This window comes from Panthera tigris, chromosome D2, assembly GCF_018350195.1.
Source record: "Panthera tigris isolate Pti1 chromosome D2, P.tigris_Pti1_mat1.1, whole genome shotgun sequence".
Lineage (NCBI taxonomy): Eukaryota > Metazoa > Chordata > Mammalia > Carnivora > Felidae > Panthera > Panthera tigris.
The window spans coordinates 40639307-40661085 of NC_056670.1; the positions used below are offsets into that span (position 1 = coordinate 40639307).

General features: G+C 38.7%; 1 protein-coding gene across 4 annotated transcripts in view; it reads left to right on the top strand.

The window, feature by feature from the left end:
* The window catches only part of NRG3 (neuregulin 3), a 1045385-nt gene that overhangs the window by 460957 nt on the left and 562649 nt on the right, over positions 1-21779 (top strand). For all 4 annotated transcript variants that reach the window (XM_042960817.1, XM_042960818.1, XM_042960819.1 and 1 more), the window contains exon 2: positions 5861-5990. In XM_042960817.1, the coding sequence (XP_042816751.1) occupies positions 5861-5990 (130 nt within the window). The remainder of the gene's footprint in view (positions 1-5860; positions 5991-21779) is intronic.

The following is a 21779-nucleotide window of genomic DNA, read 5'->3' on the forward strand; positions in this document are numbered from 1 at the left end:
CCATTTCTCCCATGCCAGCAAAATGAACAATGTCTAGTCTCTGGCAGCAGGAAGAAAGCTATCTTTGCCTCTTGCCAGTTGACGAATGGTTTGTTTCCCTTTCAGACACTACTGCATTCTTACAATTTTCCTTGACCATTAAATATTTTATAATTTTTTTTAATGTTGATTTATTTTTGAGAGAGACAGAGCATGAGCAGGGAAGGGGCAGAGAGAGACAGAGACACAGAATCCAAAGCAGGTTCCAGGCTCTGAGCTGTCAGCACAGAGCCCGTTGTGGGGCTCAAACCCTTATGACATGCCCGATAAATGGCAGATTTCAACCGGAAATGGTAATGTATGACCGTGGGTTTCATTTACAGCGTTCGCACGGAAGACTCTGCTGGGTCCATGACCATATTACGTGGATTCCAGCCTGGAAAGGTATTTTGCTACTCCTAAAAGCTTTTGGATTGCATCTTAACTTTTCTTTGAAAATTCTCATGAACTCAGTGGGGAAGGCAAAAACCGCTGGATGACTGCGACATTTGCAAGCCAGGAATGTGCAGAATGTGTGTAGGGTTTATGCTGTACGTCATCATTTCCCTTCCCTGGGTGTTTTTGTTCTTCATATCTAGAATTCCTTTTCCTGTGCTGATTAAATCATGCCCATTCAAGACCCAGCTCCAATGCCAACCCTTTGGGAAGCCTTTAGAGATAACTATAGCTTGAATTTGGCTCTCCCTTTATTTTGATTATCTACTGCAATTATTATCTGTAATAGTCTATTTAGCACTCTTATTCCTGCAACAAAATCTGTGTTCCCACAGTGTGCAGTGTTGTGCTGGCAACAAAGAAAGCCTCAATAAGCAATATTCAGGTTCAACTTACTACTTAAGGGGGAAAATCATTGTTTTATTTCATTAAAAAATTAACTTTCATTGCAAAATCTGCAGGGATTTCTGTCTCCCAGCCTTACATTTTCTTCCCATTTTTCCTTTAATGAATTAACCACCACTCCTTCCCACTGTGCGTTTAATTACTGTACTGATTGCTTACTATGTATGCTACATGGTGTGGAAAGAATACAAAACTTAAAAGCAAAGCACTCTCCCTGACCTCCCTGGGGATAGAGACCAAAACCCATAAAAATATAAGAAAATACATTAAACTACATATAACAAGTGCCAGATGAGTGGTCTGGACAATTATACAGCTCCTGCAGTCCCAAGGGAATGGGCACTAGTTCCTCATGCCAGCTCCTACACTTTCCTGGCCTGAGACCTTGAGCTTTGGCCATGGTGCTTGGAAGGCCCATCCTTAGCACCATCTCTGTTCATCGTAAGCTTGGATTCCTTTGTCCTCTCTTTTAGACTATCTTCGCTAATTTTTTTTTTTTCTCCTCCCATCTCCTCTTCCTATGGAGTGGATTTTTTCCCCTCTTCTCATCAGTTTCTATACACTTTATCTACATTGCTTTTGGGGCTCTTCTTGAGTCCTAACTTCTAAACATTTATTCATATGGTGTTTTTCTTTTATGAAAAGCATGTATACTTTTCCACACAGAACATTCAGAAAAATGCTCATGTATGAAAAGGTCATTCTTCTATAGGTTCATTGGGTTCATCTCTGTGTCAAGCCATCTGTAAGACTTCGGATCAGAGATGTGGAGACCTGCTCTGTCCCCTCAGGACCTCATGGCCTGGTCAGTTGGGAGATTCACGGGCTAATGCAGTGGAGAGAATGTCTGAGAAGGAGGTACACTGCAGTAAGAGAGAGCCTTGAAACACAAATGGGAATTCATGGGGATAGTAGGCCCCTCCCATCTTAGTTTACTTACCTGGACCTTTGTCCATATGATTTTTGAAGACAGTCTAAAGCTCTATAATAGATGTATTTATCAGCTTACCTTCCTAGAAACAGAAGAATGCCCTTTGAATTTTAATTTTTTTAATGTTTACTTACTTTTGAGATACAGAGAGAGACAGAGCATGAGCAGGGGAGGGGCAGAGAGAGAAAGAGACACAGAATCTGAAGCAGGCTCCAGGCTCTGAGCTGTCAGCACAGAGCCCAACACAGGACTCGAACTCAAAGACTGTGAGATCATGACCTGAGCCGAAGTCGGATGCTTACCTGACTGAGTCACCCAGGCGCCCCTGAATTTTAAATACATGACAAAATAGTACCATATACTATACCCAGCTTAGTGTACTAGACCATTTTAAATATATAAACAGGTTCCAAAAATGTTGGGTAATTTTATAGATGAGAGTTCTATACCTGATTGTTAAGGTGTCCCAAGAGTATTTAGGGCCATGAGAGTTTGGAGTTAGATCATATCCATTATGTCATTCTCCTAAATGTCCCATGTTTCCTCTTCAGAACAAAATACTCATCTGGGTATATTAAAGCACACTGTATCACCTTAGGACACAGAAAGAAAATAAACTAGTACACTCATTTTATTTTTATGTTGTTTGCATTTGTGTTCTATTTTTTAAAACTTTTTTTAATGTTTATTGTTTTTGAGAGAGACAGAGACAGAGAGAGAGAGAGAGAGAGAGAGAGAGAGAGAGAGAGCATGAATGGGGGAGGGGAAAAGGGAGAGGGAGACACAGAATCTGAAGCAGGCTCTAGGCTCTGAGCTGCAGCATAGAGCCCAACACGGGGTTTGAACTCTCGAATGGTGAGATCATGACCTGAGCCAAAGTCAGACTCTTAACCAACTAAGCCACCCAGACACCTCCATTTATGTTCTATTTTAGATGTTTGTAATATATTTTATATGTAAAACAATTAACCAAATATGTACATACAAGCACTTATAGGCAGATATATAAATATTGGAGAGTGTCGTCCAAAATTATTATTGTGTCTTTGTTGAGCTGTGTTTGGTTATGAGTGATAGAAAGCCTAATAGTGATTAGACACTGTTTACTTATTTACTTTATTTACTACTTTATAAAAGTGTGTAGGTGGTCTTAGAGTTAGTGTAACAGCCTAGTGATTCCATCAAGAATTTTTTTTTATGTTTCCATTGACATATTTGGCATGATTCCTTCAAAGTGTAAAATTTTTACCTCATGGTGAGTTTTATTTACTTTGCCCAATGCCTATGTGATTTTAGGTGAGTAGTGATGTATGAATACCGTATAGTGGAATGTTTATGTAAATTCTAAGGTTTCAAATTTATTGATGATTGCAGTTTACTGATAGAAAGATCAAGTCTAGCATTCTGTTATTTCTTATTATATTAAGATATTAAAAATATTTAACAGTGGTGTTTTATTGAATCCAGTCATTGTAAAGGTATAAGTATGTGTAGTTATGTTAAATTTTGGATTCTCTCAGCTATGGAAACAAAAGACCTGAGCACATCTTAAACTGACATCTCTGCTCTCCCACCTTGGGCTTTGCAGAGGTGTTTCCTTGGGTCTCTGATCCTCTGTAATGTGCTGATAGACGATAACGTGATGGGGATGGCAGTTGGTAGAATGGGGAGGTAACCACTGGAGACAGCAGTTGTCAGATGGAAACTAATTGATTGTAATTGCTTTGCCATTGTATTGCTCTTGGAGTCTGTAGCTTGTTAAAACCACTGATTATAAAATAAGGACCTCACTTTTTATGCTGTAGGTTATGTTAATGAAAAGCTGTTCTTAGAAGAATGATCAGTGAATATCAATAAATGGATAATAAGAAATTAAAGGAAAACTTAACTAACTGATCATGAGTTAATATACTTCAGCAGGCAGAGTAGCAATCAACTGTGTGGTGTTCCATAGTGAATATTTTGTTCAGAGCTCTTGAATTTTAAATATTTCCCATGGAAAGAGAGATTGATTCTGTGTAACTATTTATTGCATACTGTCTTGAATAACAGATCTTCTCTGTAGAGGAGATCTCCTGGAAAAGGGAAAATGTGTCTGTTTTGCAGAGCCTTTATTTCGTGCCAAGGAATTAACAGACAGATATTTGAAGTGGAAAAATAAATTCCTGTTGTACCACCAAAAAAGGATATTAGAAGTGGGATTTTCAATGCTTACAGTATATGAGCAGTATATGAGTGAGGATTTATGTGAGTCTGAGGGCAATGTTTGCTTTTCCAATATTCCTCAATATTGAAGTAGGTATACTAAAATGGTAACATTGATGTGAAATTATATCTAACTGTTGTAAGATATGCACTAACTTTTATATGATTGTAATGTCTTTAATGATGTATCTTTTACTGATGGCATTTGAACTGTTAGTAGTTTTCCAATGATCAGATTTATTGAAGATATTTTGAGCACTAATTGTGATTCATGGCTCAACCTCTGACCTTAAAAAGCTCACAGACTAAAGGAACAGATAAACGTCTGAACACATGGCTCCTTGCAGCATTGAATGTTGAATGCAGTGATGTGAGTGATAAAAGGTGCTAGGGAGACAAAATGGGAGAATGATGTAAGCTCTGAAGGATTTTGGATGTCTTCCAGCAAAGAAAAAGATGGTCCAGGAAGAAAGAACAATGTGACAGCTCCTGATGTTTGGGGAAATAGACACATAATTGGAAATTAAGTTGTGTCTTAAGGTACAGGAAGATGACACTAGAGGGCAAAATTCCACGTGGCCTATATCTTTCACTGAGGAATTTGGAGTTATTATGGGAATTGGACCCACTGAGGATTTTTAGATGTGTGAAGGACATGAGCAGATTTCCTTTGAGGACAATCACTTTCTCCTCAGTTTGGATAATAACAGGAAGAGGCTCATAGTGAGTTCCAGTAACTAAATTGGTACAATAACCCATGCTATTGAGCATTATTATTAATCTAGGTCTATGAAAAGTAAACTAAAGGAGCTTAAATGCAGAATCATTTCTTCATCTTTGACTTTTTAAATCTATTTTTTCTCGAATCGGTAGGATTGGTGCTAATACATTAGTTGCTTAGAAGTCTGAAATTAGAAAGTCTCTACATGTGATAACAGAGTCTGTGTCCAGTAGGTAGCACATACTTATGGCTAGTTTCATATTTGGAAAGAGGACGTAGACATACAGCCTAACTTAAAACTGTAAGTGATTACGATTTTAAAAATCAATGTTTACAACAACGCTTAAAAAATGACAATAATTTGGTCCTGTTAGATATTTACCAGAAACATTCTTCACATTTGAGGTCCTGTTTAAGAATTTGGAACATTTGCATTTTAATCACATAAGAAAAGGAGGATGTGAAAGAATAATTGGTTCAGCCATTAGCCAATTAGACCTGTAACTAAAAACAAACAACTCCAAGAAACTGACGTTGGTTTCCACAGAACAGTCACAATATGCACGGATCAGATGTTTCCTGGCATTTGGCAACAATAAGGGGAAGGAGATGCTTCCATACCACTTGTTTCCATACAACTGAAATTAATGGAAGTGGATTTGAGGTGTTTGTAGAATCATTCACCCTGTACTATTAGTGTGTCCTCAGATGGGGCTTCTACAGTGATTCCAATTGTTAAAGTCTAGTGGAGAAATAAGATAACTGAATATAGGGCTTGTCTTAGGGCTGGTGTTTTGGAGGCTGGGAATCAAGGCGCCTGCAGATTCAGTATCTGGTGGGGACTCTCGTGGTCCCTAGAGCCCTGCCTTCTCACTGCATCTTCACATGACTGGAATGGGTGCTGGAGTTTTCTCGGGCCCCTTTTATAACGGCACTAATCCCATTCATGACCCAGTCACCTCCTATAGGCCCACCTCCTGATACCATCTTATTGTGACTAGGTTTCAATATGTGGATTTGGGGAGATGCACAACATTCAGTCATAGAGTGGTCCTGCCCAGTTGCATTTCTTCAGTCCCAGAATGCACTGCTGACACGGGTTCTTTGTGTGCTTCCCTTGACAGATACGACGACATATTCCACTGAGCGTTCTGAGCACTTCAAACCCTGCCGAGACAAGGACCTCGCATACTGTCTCAATGATGGCGAGTGCTTTGTGATCGAAACCCTGACGGGATCCCATAAACATTGTCGGTAAGCCATTCGCAGCTGGCCCTGGGAACAGGCCCTCAGAGAGGGCAGAGCTCTGCGACTGTACATGTCATTCAATGGCAGAATCAGGAGTCTTCGTATGAGAGGGGGCAAAGCTGGTAGCTTTAGTATTTGAGGAAGGTGAAACTGAATTCAAGTAGACAAGATTTGAGTTTTACTTGACTAAAGAAAGGAAGGTTTACTTTTATGTCTTCTAATTTAATAGAAATAATGATGTACTTGCTTTAGAAGCCTGCATTTTTGGTGCAGGACTTAAGTATGTTGGCTTGTTCTCAGAAATAATCCCTTCCTGCAAAATTACAGACTGGAGCCCAACAGAGCAAACTGCTCCTCTAAGATCTAGCATCTCAGTGTTGACTGTGAACTAAGGCCCAGACTGTAACTGTGTCCAGAGAAAACTGTATCTCATCTTGATTCTGCCCTTGTTTGTTAATTTCATTATTTTTTTAACACCTCTCATGATGAAGCATTCTCCAGCCAGATGTTGTAAATGAAATCATAGTCCTGTTATAGTCTAGGTAGAGAGCTACTTAGGGAAAATTCCCAATAGAGATCAGGAGATGTTTAGTTGGTTTTTAGAAACTTAAGGTTATATAAATGCTAAAAATAAAAACAAATGGAGATAAATAGTGCAGTAGTAGGTACTGCAGCTTTAAGGTTCCATAGAAGAATCAAATTAGCATCCAAAACATATTTCCCACTGAGCTTTTATTTCTAGCACTACCCTGGTAATTTGTTTTTCATTGCAATTGTATATGCTTCAGTGATCATATGTACCCACACCCCTTTCCTTCTCTTTATTTACTCTTCTCATATGACACAGTTATTAAATTAATTATTCTGAATCATGAAGCATGGAAAATTATGACTTTTTTCTCTACATATTGCTATTATAAAAGTTTATTCCATGTAGTTTTATTAAGGGGGCACAGAGAAATGCGTCTGGTAGTTAGAAACTTAGAACACGTTGGCAAATCATGCCTGGCTCTAAGAGCCAGCTGCAGTCCATGAAGAAGATGAGTTGTCATGGTGGGCACACAGGTTTGGAAGAAGTGATAAATGACAGTGGCAGATCTCGGTGAGAGTAACCGTGTATTCTGTCAGGATAAACAGAACTGTGACCTTTCCTCGCCCTTGACAGTATGGCTTCCTTGTGACTCGGAGGCACCATTACATTTATGCCATTTACAAAATTTACACCCCATTTCTGTCCTCTGTGAAATTGGGTTGGGGATGAAGGGGCGTGGGAGTGTTCCTTCCGACATCTCTCTTCTTTGGTTATATTTATTAGGTCAGCGTAGACAGATGGAAATCACACGAGGGACTTTAAAACCCCAAGGGAGATGCCAAGAGTGGTCTATCCATTCAAAGCATGAATTGTATCCAAGCTCTTATAGCTCCTCAACCATATGTTAAAGGGATCATCATGTGGAAGTGGAAAATGAAATCAATTGAGTTCCTAATTGATTGATGGAGGGGTTAATCAGATGTCTCACCTAAAGCGGTGACTTTCCAGATGGTGTTTTAGGATCAGATCAGGCCCCACACAGTATGCAGGTGGGTGGGATCATCTTTTCCAAAACTGAGAATCTTGAAAATAACAAGATAATTCTTACTCTTTTTCAACATACAGCCTCAGTCTACTCTGTATTAGTTCATGGTGTATCAGTTTACTAGAGCCGCTGGAACAAAGTACCACAGATTGAGTGGTTTAAACAAAAGAAATACATTTTCTTACAGGTCTGGAAGCTAGAAATCTGAAATCTAGGTGTTGCCAGAGTTGTTTCCTTCGGAGAGCCTTGATGGAAGTGTACCCTCTAAGGTCTCTCTTCTTGGCTTATAGATGACCATCTGCCCCTTGTGTCTTCTCATTTTCTTCCCTCTGTACATGTCTGTATCCAAATTTCCTCTTCTTATAAGGATACCAGTCATATTGGATTAAGATCCACTCTAATGACCCTATTTTAATTTACTTACCTCTATGGAGACCCTCTCTCTAAAGACTCACATTCTGAGGTACTGGAGGTTACGACTTCAACATATTAATTCCTTGGGAGACAGATCCAGTCTATGATATCGGATCTCATGTCTAGAAAAGAAATCTTTTGCTTTTGTGCATATATGCATGTCTAATTCCTTTGCATACACAAGCAGAGATATATCTGTGATTTAGCTGGAACGATGTACATGTATAATAATTTTGATCTTCTGTCCTCATATTTCTTGCATATTTCAGCACAGACAACCTGTTATTTAACATAAAGTCACAACATAGCTAATCATGACAAAAGACCAGCCTACGACAGAATTGGAACTCGAGTAGGTTAATAGATGCCTATAAATCTCTTACTAGAGTGTATGAATAAATCACACATCGCATGTGCCTGCTATTCATCTCCTGGGCTTTGCTGTGAATAAAAAGCTTACATTTGTTCCTGCATCAGCCACTTCTAAGAATTCCCATGTAGTTATTAATAATGTGCTATTTTGTACAGCACTCTATTTAAGTAGTATGTTTCATTCATTCTTCTTCTGCCTTCGACAAATGTTTATTGAGCACCTCCTATCACCAAGACATTGTTGAATAAATACATACAGAAATGAACTTAGGAATTAAGTGGTGCTGTACTTTGTAATGCATTTGAAGTAGATGAAGTAGTTCATCGTCAGGAAGTCAGGAAAACAAGGGAAAGTACTTTCACGTGACTGAAATGCTACCGGGGGTATCTTTGTAATGCATTACTAACCGGACTATGTTTCAAGTTAAACACAATTTAGTACATTAGAGTAGCAATATATAGGGGTGTATGTGAATCCGTCTCATTAAATAGTTTCCTGTGACATTCAAATCTGAGAGAAATCAAGATACATTTTTTTTTTAGTATTTTAAAAGTAAATTGCAATCCTATGATTGTGATTCCATGGAATCAATTTTTTTTCTATGTTGAAAATGACTGATCATGCTGTAACACTTTTCTGTGTACTTGGCAAAGAAAAACAAAAGCAAAACTACCTAAATCTCTCTGAAAGAGATCCTGAAAGTAGTGTATGTTCAAAAGAGTGAAAGTTGAGATGAGGGAAGTTTCATATTTTTCTCTTTGTTATTTTCTCACTCTTTAGTGTATTTTCAGGTCTTTCATAAAGCCATTTTTAGTATTTAGAAATTACAGAGCAAGCTAATGAACATTTAAGAGCAACACCAAGATTCTAAAAATAACTTGAAAGAGGGGATTTTAAAGGAAGATAGGGGTGTCTGGGTGGCTCAGTCGGTTGAGCGTCTGACTTCGGCTCAGGTCATGATCTCACAGTCCGTGAGTTCGAGTCCCGTGTCGGGCTCTGTGCTGACAGCTTGGAGCCTGGAGCCTGCTTCAGAGCCTGTGTCTCCGTCTCTCTCTGCTCCTCCCCTACTTGTGTGTGTGTGCTCGCTTGCGCTCTCTCTCTCTCTCTGTCTCTCTCAAAAATAAATAAACATTAACAAGTTAAAAAAATAAAGCAAATAGTTTGGTGAGGGTAGAATAGGAACACATTCTAATTCACTACCTGAGGGAGTACAGTTTGTTAAATATCTTCTGTATGTAATGTTTCAGTATGTTTCAAAATATTTACATTGTTTCTAAAAGTTTAGTGTACAGAGATGTATAGGTAGATTTATTTGTAAGTATGTTCACCACAGATTTATTTGTAATAGGAAAGACAAAGCCTGAATTTATAAATGTATATAAATTAGAATATATCTATACATTGAATGAATTCAACCTAAGTGGAATTTTCATAAGGTTTTAGGGACATGAATGTGCTCATTATATCATGTTATATATGAAAATTACGATATTATAAAGTTGAACATATAATAGCAATCCAATTCTAAAAATGAACCTTAGGAAAAAGACTAATAGGTTTTACAACTATTTTCTTCTTCAAACTTTATGAATTTTCTAAGAGCTGCACATTGCACATGTATTTCATTTATGTAATAACTAGTTAAGACAGTTGACCCTTGCTTCTCATCTTTTTATTAAGAAAGATAGATAGTGTCCCTGTCTCTGTAAAATCAAGGTCATTATAATTCACTATTATTAGGCTGATAAGAGAACTTTCAATTAAGCCCTTCCAGATTAAATACTACCAAGTCTATTTGAATGTGTCTGTTCTTTCTTTTATTAATAATTCATTTACACTCTTTACACTAATTCTTTTCCATGCTGAATTCATGTGTTTTGAAACATTAAAAAATGGATTAAAGAACAGAAAGATAGATTGTACGGAAATAAATCTGGGTGCCAAGGAATGCCAAGTCACTAGAAACTCCTTGAATCAAAATATTCTGAATGAAAGCAGGGTATTCTCTAATATATTTATTTTTATGTCATTTCTAGAAATTTTAAGGACTTGGGAAATGGTACTATCTGTAATCTCTTTCACTAGAGTCAAAGAGGTAACCACTGTAACTGAAAAGACTGGTGGGCATTTGGCTGGGCCAAACGTGTTTTGCGGCCAAATTCAAGTTGAAAGGATGTGCCTCTTCTGAATTGAAGCTCGTTAGGTGTTTTGCCAGCCTTGCTGTAAAAATGGATTTTCAAAACTTTGGAAAAGATAACATTTGAGCTGAATTTGATCTGTAGTGATCATTGTGGAAATTTGTCAAGCAATTCACTGGAAGATGTTTGAATCGCTTGAAATATGGGACTGCTAGAAAAAGAGAGAAGCAGTCTAAGGCAACCATTGCCCAAGGCAATACTTCCATAAAGGGGCTGATGGCCTGGGCAATGATCTGGGTGAAATGTTTGCAGGACTTGGGAGCAGGGAAAGCAATTAAAAGGAGGGGGAGCCCTCTAGGAGTTGCTGTTCCTTTGTGTCATTCTGCCTGAGTAGGTTTTGAAATCAAAGCTTCCATTTTTAAGAGAATTGACTGGGCACAATGTAACCATTTTCTGATGATGTACTGTATAAAATTACAGGACCATCCCTGTCAGAGCTTTGCTTCGTCACTTTGGAGGTCCATTAGCTCTCCCACCCAGTGAGGGTCCTCTTTATCAAATGGTTCTCCAGTAAGTGCTCTGAGAGCAGCAGCTAATGATTCCCTGTGGCTGACGCAAGTCAGCATGGAAATGGAGTTTGGCACACATCCCTGAACTCCATTGATGGGAGATGATGGAGGCTGAAATACCTCTAACTCCAGGCCTAGTGGCAAGAACCCCTGCAGAATGGAATTGCATTACAGGGTGAAGGGCTTCAGAAGAATTGTCAAGTTCATCAGACAAATGTTCATGAAAATGTTTGCCACAGTCCAGACATAATTTGAGTAATTTGCAATAGCCATGTTAATAACGAACTGTGCACTGATTACCCCTGATAAGAAGAAATGAGCCAAGGTATAACCATTTGTCCCTTCTTCTCTGTGAATGGAGCTTATCAAAATAGTCTCATTGGTTCCAAAAGCAAAGAAAAACAACACGGTGAGCATAATTTTGCAACTGCGTGACACTCAGGCATTAGTTTACTTAGTTTAAACCATATGCACTGGACCCAAGCTGGTATTCTTCAAGGGCCACATAAAGATCATAAGATCTGAGAAGCACATGTGATGGAGAATAAAAACATATTTTTTAGTTAATGCCCAAAGATTCTTACCTTATATTGATGTTTTCTAAATTGATTGGCAGCTCTACTTGAAGCGTGAAATGGTGTTTCTTAAGGTGGTTGTTCTGATTTGGGTTTCTTGTTACATCAAAGATTGTCGTAAATGTGTTTTTAAATAGCTTCCTTATATGATTTGAGAGGTACATGAGGCAAATGTGAGCATTCAAGACAGACTGAGTTAAAAACTCTGCTCAGCTTTACACGGGGTGTATGAGGGGTTTTTTTGCAAGTCATTTAATCAGAACCTTCAGTCCTTTATTTAAGACAGACAGACAGACAGACAGACAGACAAATACTTGCCCCAAAGATTGATACAAGAATTGAAAGCAGCAACATCTAGAAAATTCCAAATAGACAATAGCCACTATGTATATGCTTTTCTCAGTTCTTTCCTCTTCTTCCCTTCTGCTTATATTGAAACCAAAGCAAAGCATGTTTGCTGGAATCCTGTGAGAGAAGTTGGGTGGGTATCATCTGTGTATTTATTTATTTATTTATTTATTCATTGATTCATTCATTCCTTCATTCATTCATTTGAGAGACAGGGAGAGAGAAAGAGAGAGAGAATGAATGAGCAGGGGAGTGGGGGAGAGGGATAGAATATTAAGCCGGCTCCACTGCAGCGAGGAGCCCTATGTGGGCTCCATCACACCACCCTGGAATCATGACCTGATCTGAAATCAAGAATCAGATGCTCAACCAACCGAACCACTCAGGCTCCCCTCATCTGTGTGTTTAATTAAAAAGAGACTTTTAAAAGGGGAGAAAGGCATGCCAGGGGATTCCTTGTGTGTTCAGAGGACTTAGGCTCCTCACTGCTAATTCTGATACTCTGACAAATCAGCAATTTCTGTTATTTCTCCCAATTCTTCAACCAGTTCTTGCTTTTCCAAGATTTTCTTCTTGCAGAATATAGCTTTAAGAGGAAAAAAAGACATTCTTCCTTTCCTAGGTCATCACTATAACTTGCCGTAATTGTGTTGACCATTCCCATTTGGACTGGTGGGTTAGAGTTGGTACTCTACCAGTAAGTAGTAGATGGACAAATTATACATATTCTCTGAGACTCAGTTTTCTTATCTATTAAATGGGAACACGAATATGACTACTTTACAGGATTGCTGTGAGGGTTGATATAAATAAAATGTTCTTGTATAAACACTGAGTTTAATGGAGTCAGTGGGGTATAATATAAGAGGGTGTGTCTGTTGGTTTTTGTCTGCACAGCTTTGTTTTCAGGTCATTTGACTTGAGCCAGGGTTTCTGGATGGGTACTCAGAATCTCCTAACCACATAAAGTTTAGTTTAGAACTACTAAGGAGAGTTAAACTGACTCAGGTGAATTTTTGAAAAACACAGTAATAACTGATCATGGGCTGGAACACTTTTCAGAGTCAAGGGCCATTATAATTATTCAAGCAGTAAACTTAGGGGAAAAGCAGGAACAAGAGGCTACGGTTTGTTAGGCAAATTCTCCCTCTTCTGTAGATAGGAATATGCAGAAATCTCCCCTTTCCTCTAACTGTTCAGGCCATTCTGACTGAGGACCCTCCACAGCACCCCTGGATGTGCCCCCCACCCCTAGGTACAAGCTTCTTGTGTGTGGCCTGTTGGGTTGCAGTGAGTTGGCATCTCCCCCACTCAGCCAGAATAATGTGATCACATTTGCCATAATTTAAGTGAATTATGGATTCTTTCACCAAATTTATTTGTTTTGAATATTGAGAACATATCCATAAATATCCTTGTAGCTAGAGACAGTCTGTCTGTACAGATATGAACAACATTAGACATGGTAACACAGGCCCTGCCGTGCAGGCTTCTCAGGCAAACATTCCAGTAAGAAAAAAACAAACAGGACAAAGATGGCTGGGATGTTCTGCTTAGGCTCCTGGGGCAATGAGAGAACATGCACGATCCTCCCACCATCTACCTGTCTATTAATTTTAGAACATTGGGCAGCATTTCCACTTCCTGAGGATGGTGTCTTTTCAATTCACTTTGGTTTAGCATCTTTGAAAAAAATGTAAAAGAATATTTAAGGACCAGATCACATTGTCTATCTATATCTATCATCTGTATCTGTATCTGTATCTATATATACATATATATGTATATACGTATATAAATATGTATATGTAGGTATGTGTGTATATATATGTATATATGTGCATATATATATATATATATAGTGTGTGTGTGTGTGTATATATATATATGTGTGTGTGTGTATATATATATATGTATATATATATATATATATATATATATATATATATATACATTTAAGTTCCTCAACATACTGTAATCTGAATGGCCATATAGGTTGTTATCCAAACCAAAAATATTTGAGATGTAATGGCCAGTTTTAATAATTTCTTCTCTAAAATAAGCATAAACCAGGAATACCTTAAGCTAAGTGCGGCACATGGTTGCCCTAATTACAATTCAGATAAAACTCAAATTCATGGAAAAACATGTAGGCTATATGTATTTTCCTTAATATAAATTTCACAGGATTGTACAACCTCTGTATTATTATCCCCACTTTTTCCGAATCAGCTGAGCATTCCCTGAGACACCAAGTACTGAATAAGAAGGCAGAGCAGGGACTCCCAGAGCCCAGGCTCTCTCCACTGTACTACAAATCTATGGAAGGAAACGTCAACATCCAGTTAGTGTTGTCTTTAGTTACCCTTGTGCCTCGCCATTATTTGTGAAAACTAAAAAATGTGGCTAGAGAAAGAAGCAGCTGAAGACAGCATTTCTAAAGTATATCTTGGAGTGCATCTCTATAAATCTGTTTTTTTATGATCACAGCTATTCTCATGTTTTAATGAATATCAGGAAAATTAGTCTGCTTTAAGCCGATTCAGTGCTATGCACATACACACATATGTATATGGAACATTTACTAAGTATCTGCTGTCGAGCGGGACACTGAGGTCCAACGGTAAATGAGAAGAAAGCATCCCTTTCTTTACAGAAGTTGCTGTTAGTTGGAGCACGAGGAAGTCCCCACAATCTAGTGTGACAGGTTTCCATGGTGGGCAAACACTGACAATCACTGAGTACCAAAGGTTACACTTGAGATAGGAGGGAAATCCTCACCAGAATGGTAACTTAGAAGGAATATCTTCATCAAGTACATTTCATACAAAACCCCCTTTTCAAGTTTAAAAAAAATGAGAAATTAACAATAAAATTAGAATATGAAACAGGAGATAAATGAAAGTATTAAGCGTGATTTGAGGAAAATCTTGTTCAGAGATAGATGTGACATGTGGTGATACAGAATATGCTTATAGATATATATGTCATATGTAGGAGGTATAGAATGTATGCTTAGTCCTATCCTACATACACTAAAATGTAAGTGGCAGTTTGATACATTATTTCCATTATTCTACCAATGTTTATTAAGCACATTCGGTGTTTAATGTCCAATGGAATGTAGTAGGAGTGTAGGGATAAATGTGCTCAGAAAAACTAAGAGAAGGATTGAGATGGACATATTCTAGTTCAGTTCAACATGACAAGTTCTGTGATCTGTATCATCCAATGTACATGATCTGTATGTACTTAGCTCATAGCTGCATAGGAGACTCCAAAAACCAGTTGTCAGTCCTAAAGCCAGGAAGAGCTTCTGAAAGGAAGTAACATGAATTTGCACTTGGAAGGATAAAGAGCCTCCTCCTTCCTCAGTTGGAAGCTTGTTCTTGCTTGCCAACAAAGGCATAGAGAGTTGAGCTGCTATTGGAGAAAATTCCCTGCAAGCCCCAGGGAGGAAATTTCAAATGTATTTTACGTGCAGTTAAGAATAATCAGTTTATGTCATAAATTCTTTCTTCAGTTGGGCACTTCTTTTCTGATTTATTTCCTCTCTTGTGTCCAGATGGTTATCAACAACATGTCGGGACATAATGACATCTTTAATTTCATTCCCTTAAAATCTGGAATTTTATGGTGAGTGGAAAGAACAGACAAGAGTATGAGTTTAATTTTTATTTTTTTAATTTTTATTTTGAGAGAGAATGAGGGCGAGTGGGGAGGGGCACAGGGAGAGAGAGAATTCCAAGCAGGTTCCATGATCAGCATGGAGCCTGACAAGGAGCCTGATGTGGGGCTTGAACTCGTGACCATGAAATTATGACCTGAGCCAAAATCAAGAGCTGGATACTTAACCCACTGAGCCCTCCTGGTTCCCCAAGAGTATGGTTTTTCAAACCTGTATCATATTGATTAAATTATGAAATCAAGATTCCTTTTATTTACACAAAATTAATTTATAATTTTTATCTACATATATGAAATATTTGCAGAAACCTTTTAATATCTATAATCTAAAATTAATTTATTAACATCTTAAGTATAAGTAATGATTTTCTGGCACTCAGATTTTCCTAACAAATTAAACATATCCGTTTAAGGATACCTTGACCATCAAGCATTGTAGAATTATTCAAGGAGAATGTAAAGGAGCTAAGATACTTGTCGGCATATTCAAGTAAAATGCCCTTCATTTTTGCACCTAAAAAGTATTTCTTTTCTCTAGCAGCTGTGAGGCTCATAGGAGGTCAAAGTAAGATAACAATATAGAGATTCCCTTCTAATGCATCAGATGGCATTTTGACATTTACAGTGATCTGCACAAGAAAGAAAGGTTGTAAGAATTCAACAAGAGAAAGAAAGGTTGTAAGAATTCCTGAGACAAGGTGGCTTTCTAGTTCCTCAAAGGCTACTTTTTCATTCGAACACATCATAAATGGAGTTATAGCTCACATCAGGGAAAGGAGTTACTATTTCAACAGAAGACTTCACTAAACAAACAGACCCCAGGCTTTGGGGCAGAGGGGTGCTCTGCGATGGCAGTGTGGAGAGACCAAAATGATGCCCTGAGCCTGGCCTCCCTGGAGTCCACTAAAAGCACATTCATCCCAATGACCCTGTGCTCCTGAAGGGCAGAAATTCAATTAGGAACTCTCAGCATTGAGTCTTGGAAGGGAGGGGAGTGTATGTTAGTGGGAGACTCCACCTCCAGAAGAAGAACATACTCCAGCAGTTACAAAATCCAGGCTAATAATAGGACAATGGAGAGCGAATAACGCTAGGTTGGAAAGAACTGCACAAAGGATGAGCTGATAAAGCATCTACTTTAAATAAGGTCATAATTTTGCCACAGTTTCGGGTGTGCTTCTGGGCTAATTTACAGCTACAATTGAAGTCACACTGAGGCCTTACTCTCTGCAACAAGGTTTTATTTTCAGTGCTCTGGAAAGCTCTTTCCTTTCTGCCTGGGTTAGCATATGTGAAAGAAATAATGATTGTTTTAATGATATTAAATAGTAGCTTTGATCTCTTTCCCCTACAAGCTAACCAAAACATTATCTGGATGTATGAAGTGATTCATTTGTGAACAAAATTTCTGTTTCTATTATAATATTCCTGTTCACCTACCTGACTCTCCCACTAGGCTGTGAGTTCATCTTTGCTTCTGGAACCTGCTACCTACTCACTAAAGATCCATTTTATAAATGAAAAGAACTCTAGGCAATACCTACCACCTGCCTTTTTCAGAGGATAGAATTGGGGTGTTAAACGGGAGACAATGAAAATGCTAACATCCATCTATTATTTCACACCTACTAAGTGCAAGGTGAAAGTTTTAACCCTTAATACACTGCTTCATGATTGCCTACACTGTCCTCATTTTAAATCTGCAAAACAATGTTGTTATCACCATTTGATGTCATGAAGGAGGCTCAGAGATGGAAGGTAGCTTCTTCAAGGATGTGCAGCCAGTAGGCAGCAGGAGTGAGCACCAATCTGTTTTGTTTGCCTGTCAAGCTCTGGATCTTTCAGTCTCCTCAAACTTATGTCATTATAAGAATCACTGAAGGAGAAGGTTAAAAATGTAGATTCTCAGGCTCCCCTTCTAAAGCTTCTGATTCAGGTCTTAAGATGGCACCCAAGAATCATGCATTCGGATGATTCCATTATTGAGACAAGTTGGGGGAATAGTGAATGAGACTAGTGTTTCTCAAATTTTGAGTGGGTGAATCCTCTGGAGATTTTGTTCAGCTGAAGATTCATGTACAGCAGGTCTGAGGTGAGGCCTGATATTCTGTATTTCTTTGCTTTGCTTTGCTTTTTCTTTCTTTTTTCTTTTCTTTTCCTTTCTTTTCTTTTCTTTTCTCTTTTCTTTTTTCTCTTCTTTTCTTTTCTTTTCTTTTCTTTTCTTTTCTTTTCTTTTCTTTTCGAGAGACAATGAAGGCGAGAGAGAGAGAGAGAGAGAGAGAGAGAGAGAGAGAGAGAGAGAGAGAATCTTAAGCAGGCTCCATGCCCAGGGTAGGGTTCAATCTCACAACTGTGGGATTGTGACCTGAACCAAAAACGAGAGTCAGACACTTAACCGACTGAGCCACCCAGGGGCCCCTGATATTCTGTATTTCTAACCTTTTTTTAAATGTTTGTTTATTTTTGAGAGAGAGAGAGAGGAACAGAGAGAGAAGGAGACAGAGAATCCAAAGCAGGCTCCAGGCTCTGAGCTGTCAGCACATAGCCCGATGTGGGACTTGAACCCACAAACTGCAAGATCATGACCTGAGCCAAAGTCAGATGCTTAACTGACTGAGGCACCCAGGCCTAACCATGTGTTTCTAACCATGTCCCAGATGATGCCCATACTGCTGCCCCATTGTCCACACTTTGAGCAGTAAGGAATTAAGTTCCCATGCTGCCTAGCACACAGGAGGAGCTGTCTTCTCCATCCATGGGGTCTTTTCATAATCCTGCCACTACGTTACATCCTCCATCCATATGCAGCTCAGTAATTGTGTCTAAGTAAAATTTTCTGCTCACACTTGAGAATATGTGAAGCTTCTGGAAACCTGTGTTAATCTCTGCTAGTTACCTTACAAGTTCATCTATTCTGCTGAGTAATCCCTAGGTACGTGCAGCGTGACTTAGTCCTATGCTTACCCCATCCAGAACAGTTTTATAAGCCAAATGTCTCATCAGGTTTCTGTTCTATCAGGGAGATTTTATATACCATATCTGAGATTTATAGGTTTAGGCTGGACAATTAGTATTTCTTCCAAGGAGCAGAACCTTCAAGTTAGGGGGAAAAGTTCAGAGAAAGAAATGTATACAGCACTTGTTAAAGTTGCTAATAACCACATCTCCCTGGGAATTGGGTTTATTCAAGATAACTCATCTGAGGCTTTTTAAAAATACTATTTTTTTCAATTTTATTCAAAATTATTTTCAAACTAAGAAAGCTATTATATGTAAACATGACAATACATTAAACAGGTTTTACAATGGAAGACTAAATTTTCAAAAGGACAGTTCCGATTTGTCAGAAACAACGTTGTAAATCTAGGTCTTGCTGCTTCCTAGCTGTGTGACATTTGGTAATATCTTAGCTTCTGTGTACATTAATTTCTTTTTCTTTTCTTGAGTATAGTTCACACACTGAGTGTTAATTTCTTCATTGTGAAATCACCTGATTGGAGATAATTCCCAAGGTCACTTCTAATTTCTAAAATAGGTTGAAGAAGCTGAGTGAGCTATTGTATTTTCACCTGTGTCAGTAAATACTATTGTTTTACTATTGTTTCTTTTTTTTATTAATGTATTCATTTTTTAATCTTATTTAAATCCAAGCTAGTTAACATATAGTGTAATGATGATTTCAGGAATAGAATTTAGTGATTCATCACTTACATATAACACCCAGCGCTCATCCCAACAAGTGCCCTCCTCAATGACCATTGCCCAGTTAGCTCATCCCCCCAACACCCCTCCAACTACCCTCTCATTACTACATTTCTATCAAAGAAAAGCAGAGCAGTTTCAGAAGATGCTGAAGATTTCTGGAAGACACCATAGCTGTTCTGTCTTTTGAAGTACACAAGATGAAATGCTGAATTAAGAAGAATGTGACTGTTACAGGAAAAGTGGCACAAAGCAAACCTATTACCCATCTGTGCCTGTGCTTCCAGACAGGCAGGTCCATGTATTCACCTGGAGGGTGTCTTAAAAATTCAAATTCTGGTTCAGTAGGGCCAGGGCAGGGCTGAAAATCTGCATCTCTAACAAGCCTGTGGCATTGCTGACTGCAGACCTGGCTTTGGGTAGCAAGTTGCTTTACCTGTATGCTTCAACCTTAGCTGCATAATAGAATCTCCCAGGGAGATTCAACATTCAGATGCTCAGGCCATATACAGAAGAAAACAGTTTGCATCTCTGTAAGTGGGGCATTAATATCTATTTTTAAACCAGCTCTGGGAGTTCCAATGGGCAGCCAACATTGCAAATCACTGGTCTACACTGCTGCTATAAACCTCCTTCACTTCCCCGGTCCCTGACAATTTTGGGTTTTCCTTTATGGAAAACTCTTTTATCACAATGTTAGTTGAATTCAGAACAGGTACTTACCCTCACTTCTGCCATCCCAGTAGGTCAAACTGACTACGCTAAGAGATCATCCTGTTCATCTCACAGAGTGCTTTCTAGTCTATGCCTGTAGACTTGGAGAATCTCATGGTAGTCTGTATGAAGCATGCTGCCTTTGTATTTTCCTGTGTCCCAGCACCACCATCACATATGGACACTTTTCCATAAGCTACATGGGTCTCCACAGTTATCACTTTCAGGTCACCTATTGCTGCACAAACATGGTACCCATACTTAGCAAAATGTTCCATGACTGCATGTTAAGACCTAATTGTTCTCTCTCTCTCTCTTTCTCTCTCACTCTCATTATGTCTTTTTCCATTCTGTCTCTTCCATTCAGCCTTCCATACACACTGAGCACTTACTCTGTCAAGCCTGTGCCAGGTGCTTCAGTGGAACTTGTGTATAGACGAAGTACTTCTCTTGTATGGCTTCATTGGAATTGAAACCCAGAAGTGACATTGCTTGGCCCAAGGATGCGAACATTTAATGGCTCTTGACCCAAAATTATCTTGCCTGCATTGGGTAGTTAAATTTCTGCTTACTAATTTAATATGTGTAAGCTTGCCCCTCATTATTATTCACTGTCTGTGTCTTTGATTAATAAACACCCTACATCCTTTATGTGGACATAAAGTGAACTTTTATTTTTACTTCACAAGTTAATTTTTTGAAGGCTATAGAAAACCAAGAAGGAGTATTAAGCCAGTGAGTAACATTTTCATTTTAGGCATGTATTATGTTTTGATCTATAAAAGCTGCCAGTTTATTCTCTATGTGTGCAAGACTTAGAAGTGGCCTTGTGGCAAACGTTCTTTTATTTAAATAGACCCTCTTAGTTTTGCACATATGAGACAGGCATGCACTCAGAGTCTGGCAGGATGAGGATGAATGGGGTGTGTGCACATGTGTCTCTGTGTTTGTGTGTGTGTGTCTGTGTGTGTTCGTGCTAGCCTGTCCCTCCAGCAGATCCTGGGAATGTAATGTTCTAGAACAGAATGAACAGTCAGTGTAATAAGGAGCTCAGGGCATTTTAGGTGAGAAGAGATGAAGAACCTAAATAATGCCCTTCCAAATTTGAAGTGAAGGGCACTTGTCTCAGAAGAACAGAGTGATCTGATTAAGATCCATAGCGGGAATGGGTACCAAGAGCTCCAAAGGTGAGCTCACAAGGAGAAGATGGAAGAGTAGAGTGGTGGCCCAGACTCCGATTTGCAGCCCGGAGCCTGCTGATTTTGTAATGTCGTAGAGTATGGGTGGAACATTCTCTGCTGGCTTCTCTACTTGGTTCTTTTGAATAGGAGTTAAACCCTCTTCATCTCTCACTAAGTTGGGATTTCTGCAAAAACTTCCAAGTCTTGATGGATCAGCATCCTCTTGAAGGGTTACCACTTTCCTTTGTGGTGCCACCTTGTGGCAAAGTCTACAGTGACAATGCTCGTAGCTGGTGGAACTTAGCCATCTTTTCTTCCACTAAGCGTTTGGACTAGGAAGGGAAAAAACTCTAACATTTGAACAACCAGATGAAAGGGAAATTTGGACTTTCAGCCACGAGTGGTAGTCTGCTTGCGAACTTTCTTGAGCTGTTTATGGAGGGTTATTGTGTTTGCTTTTCTTGTTGGTTCAGAAAGAGCACGTGAGTGACAGGGGTGATACAAGTGAAAGGAGATG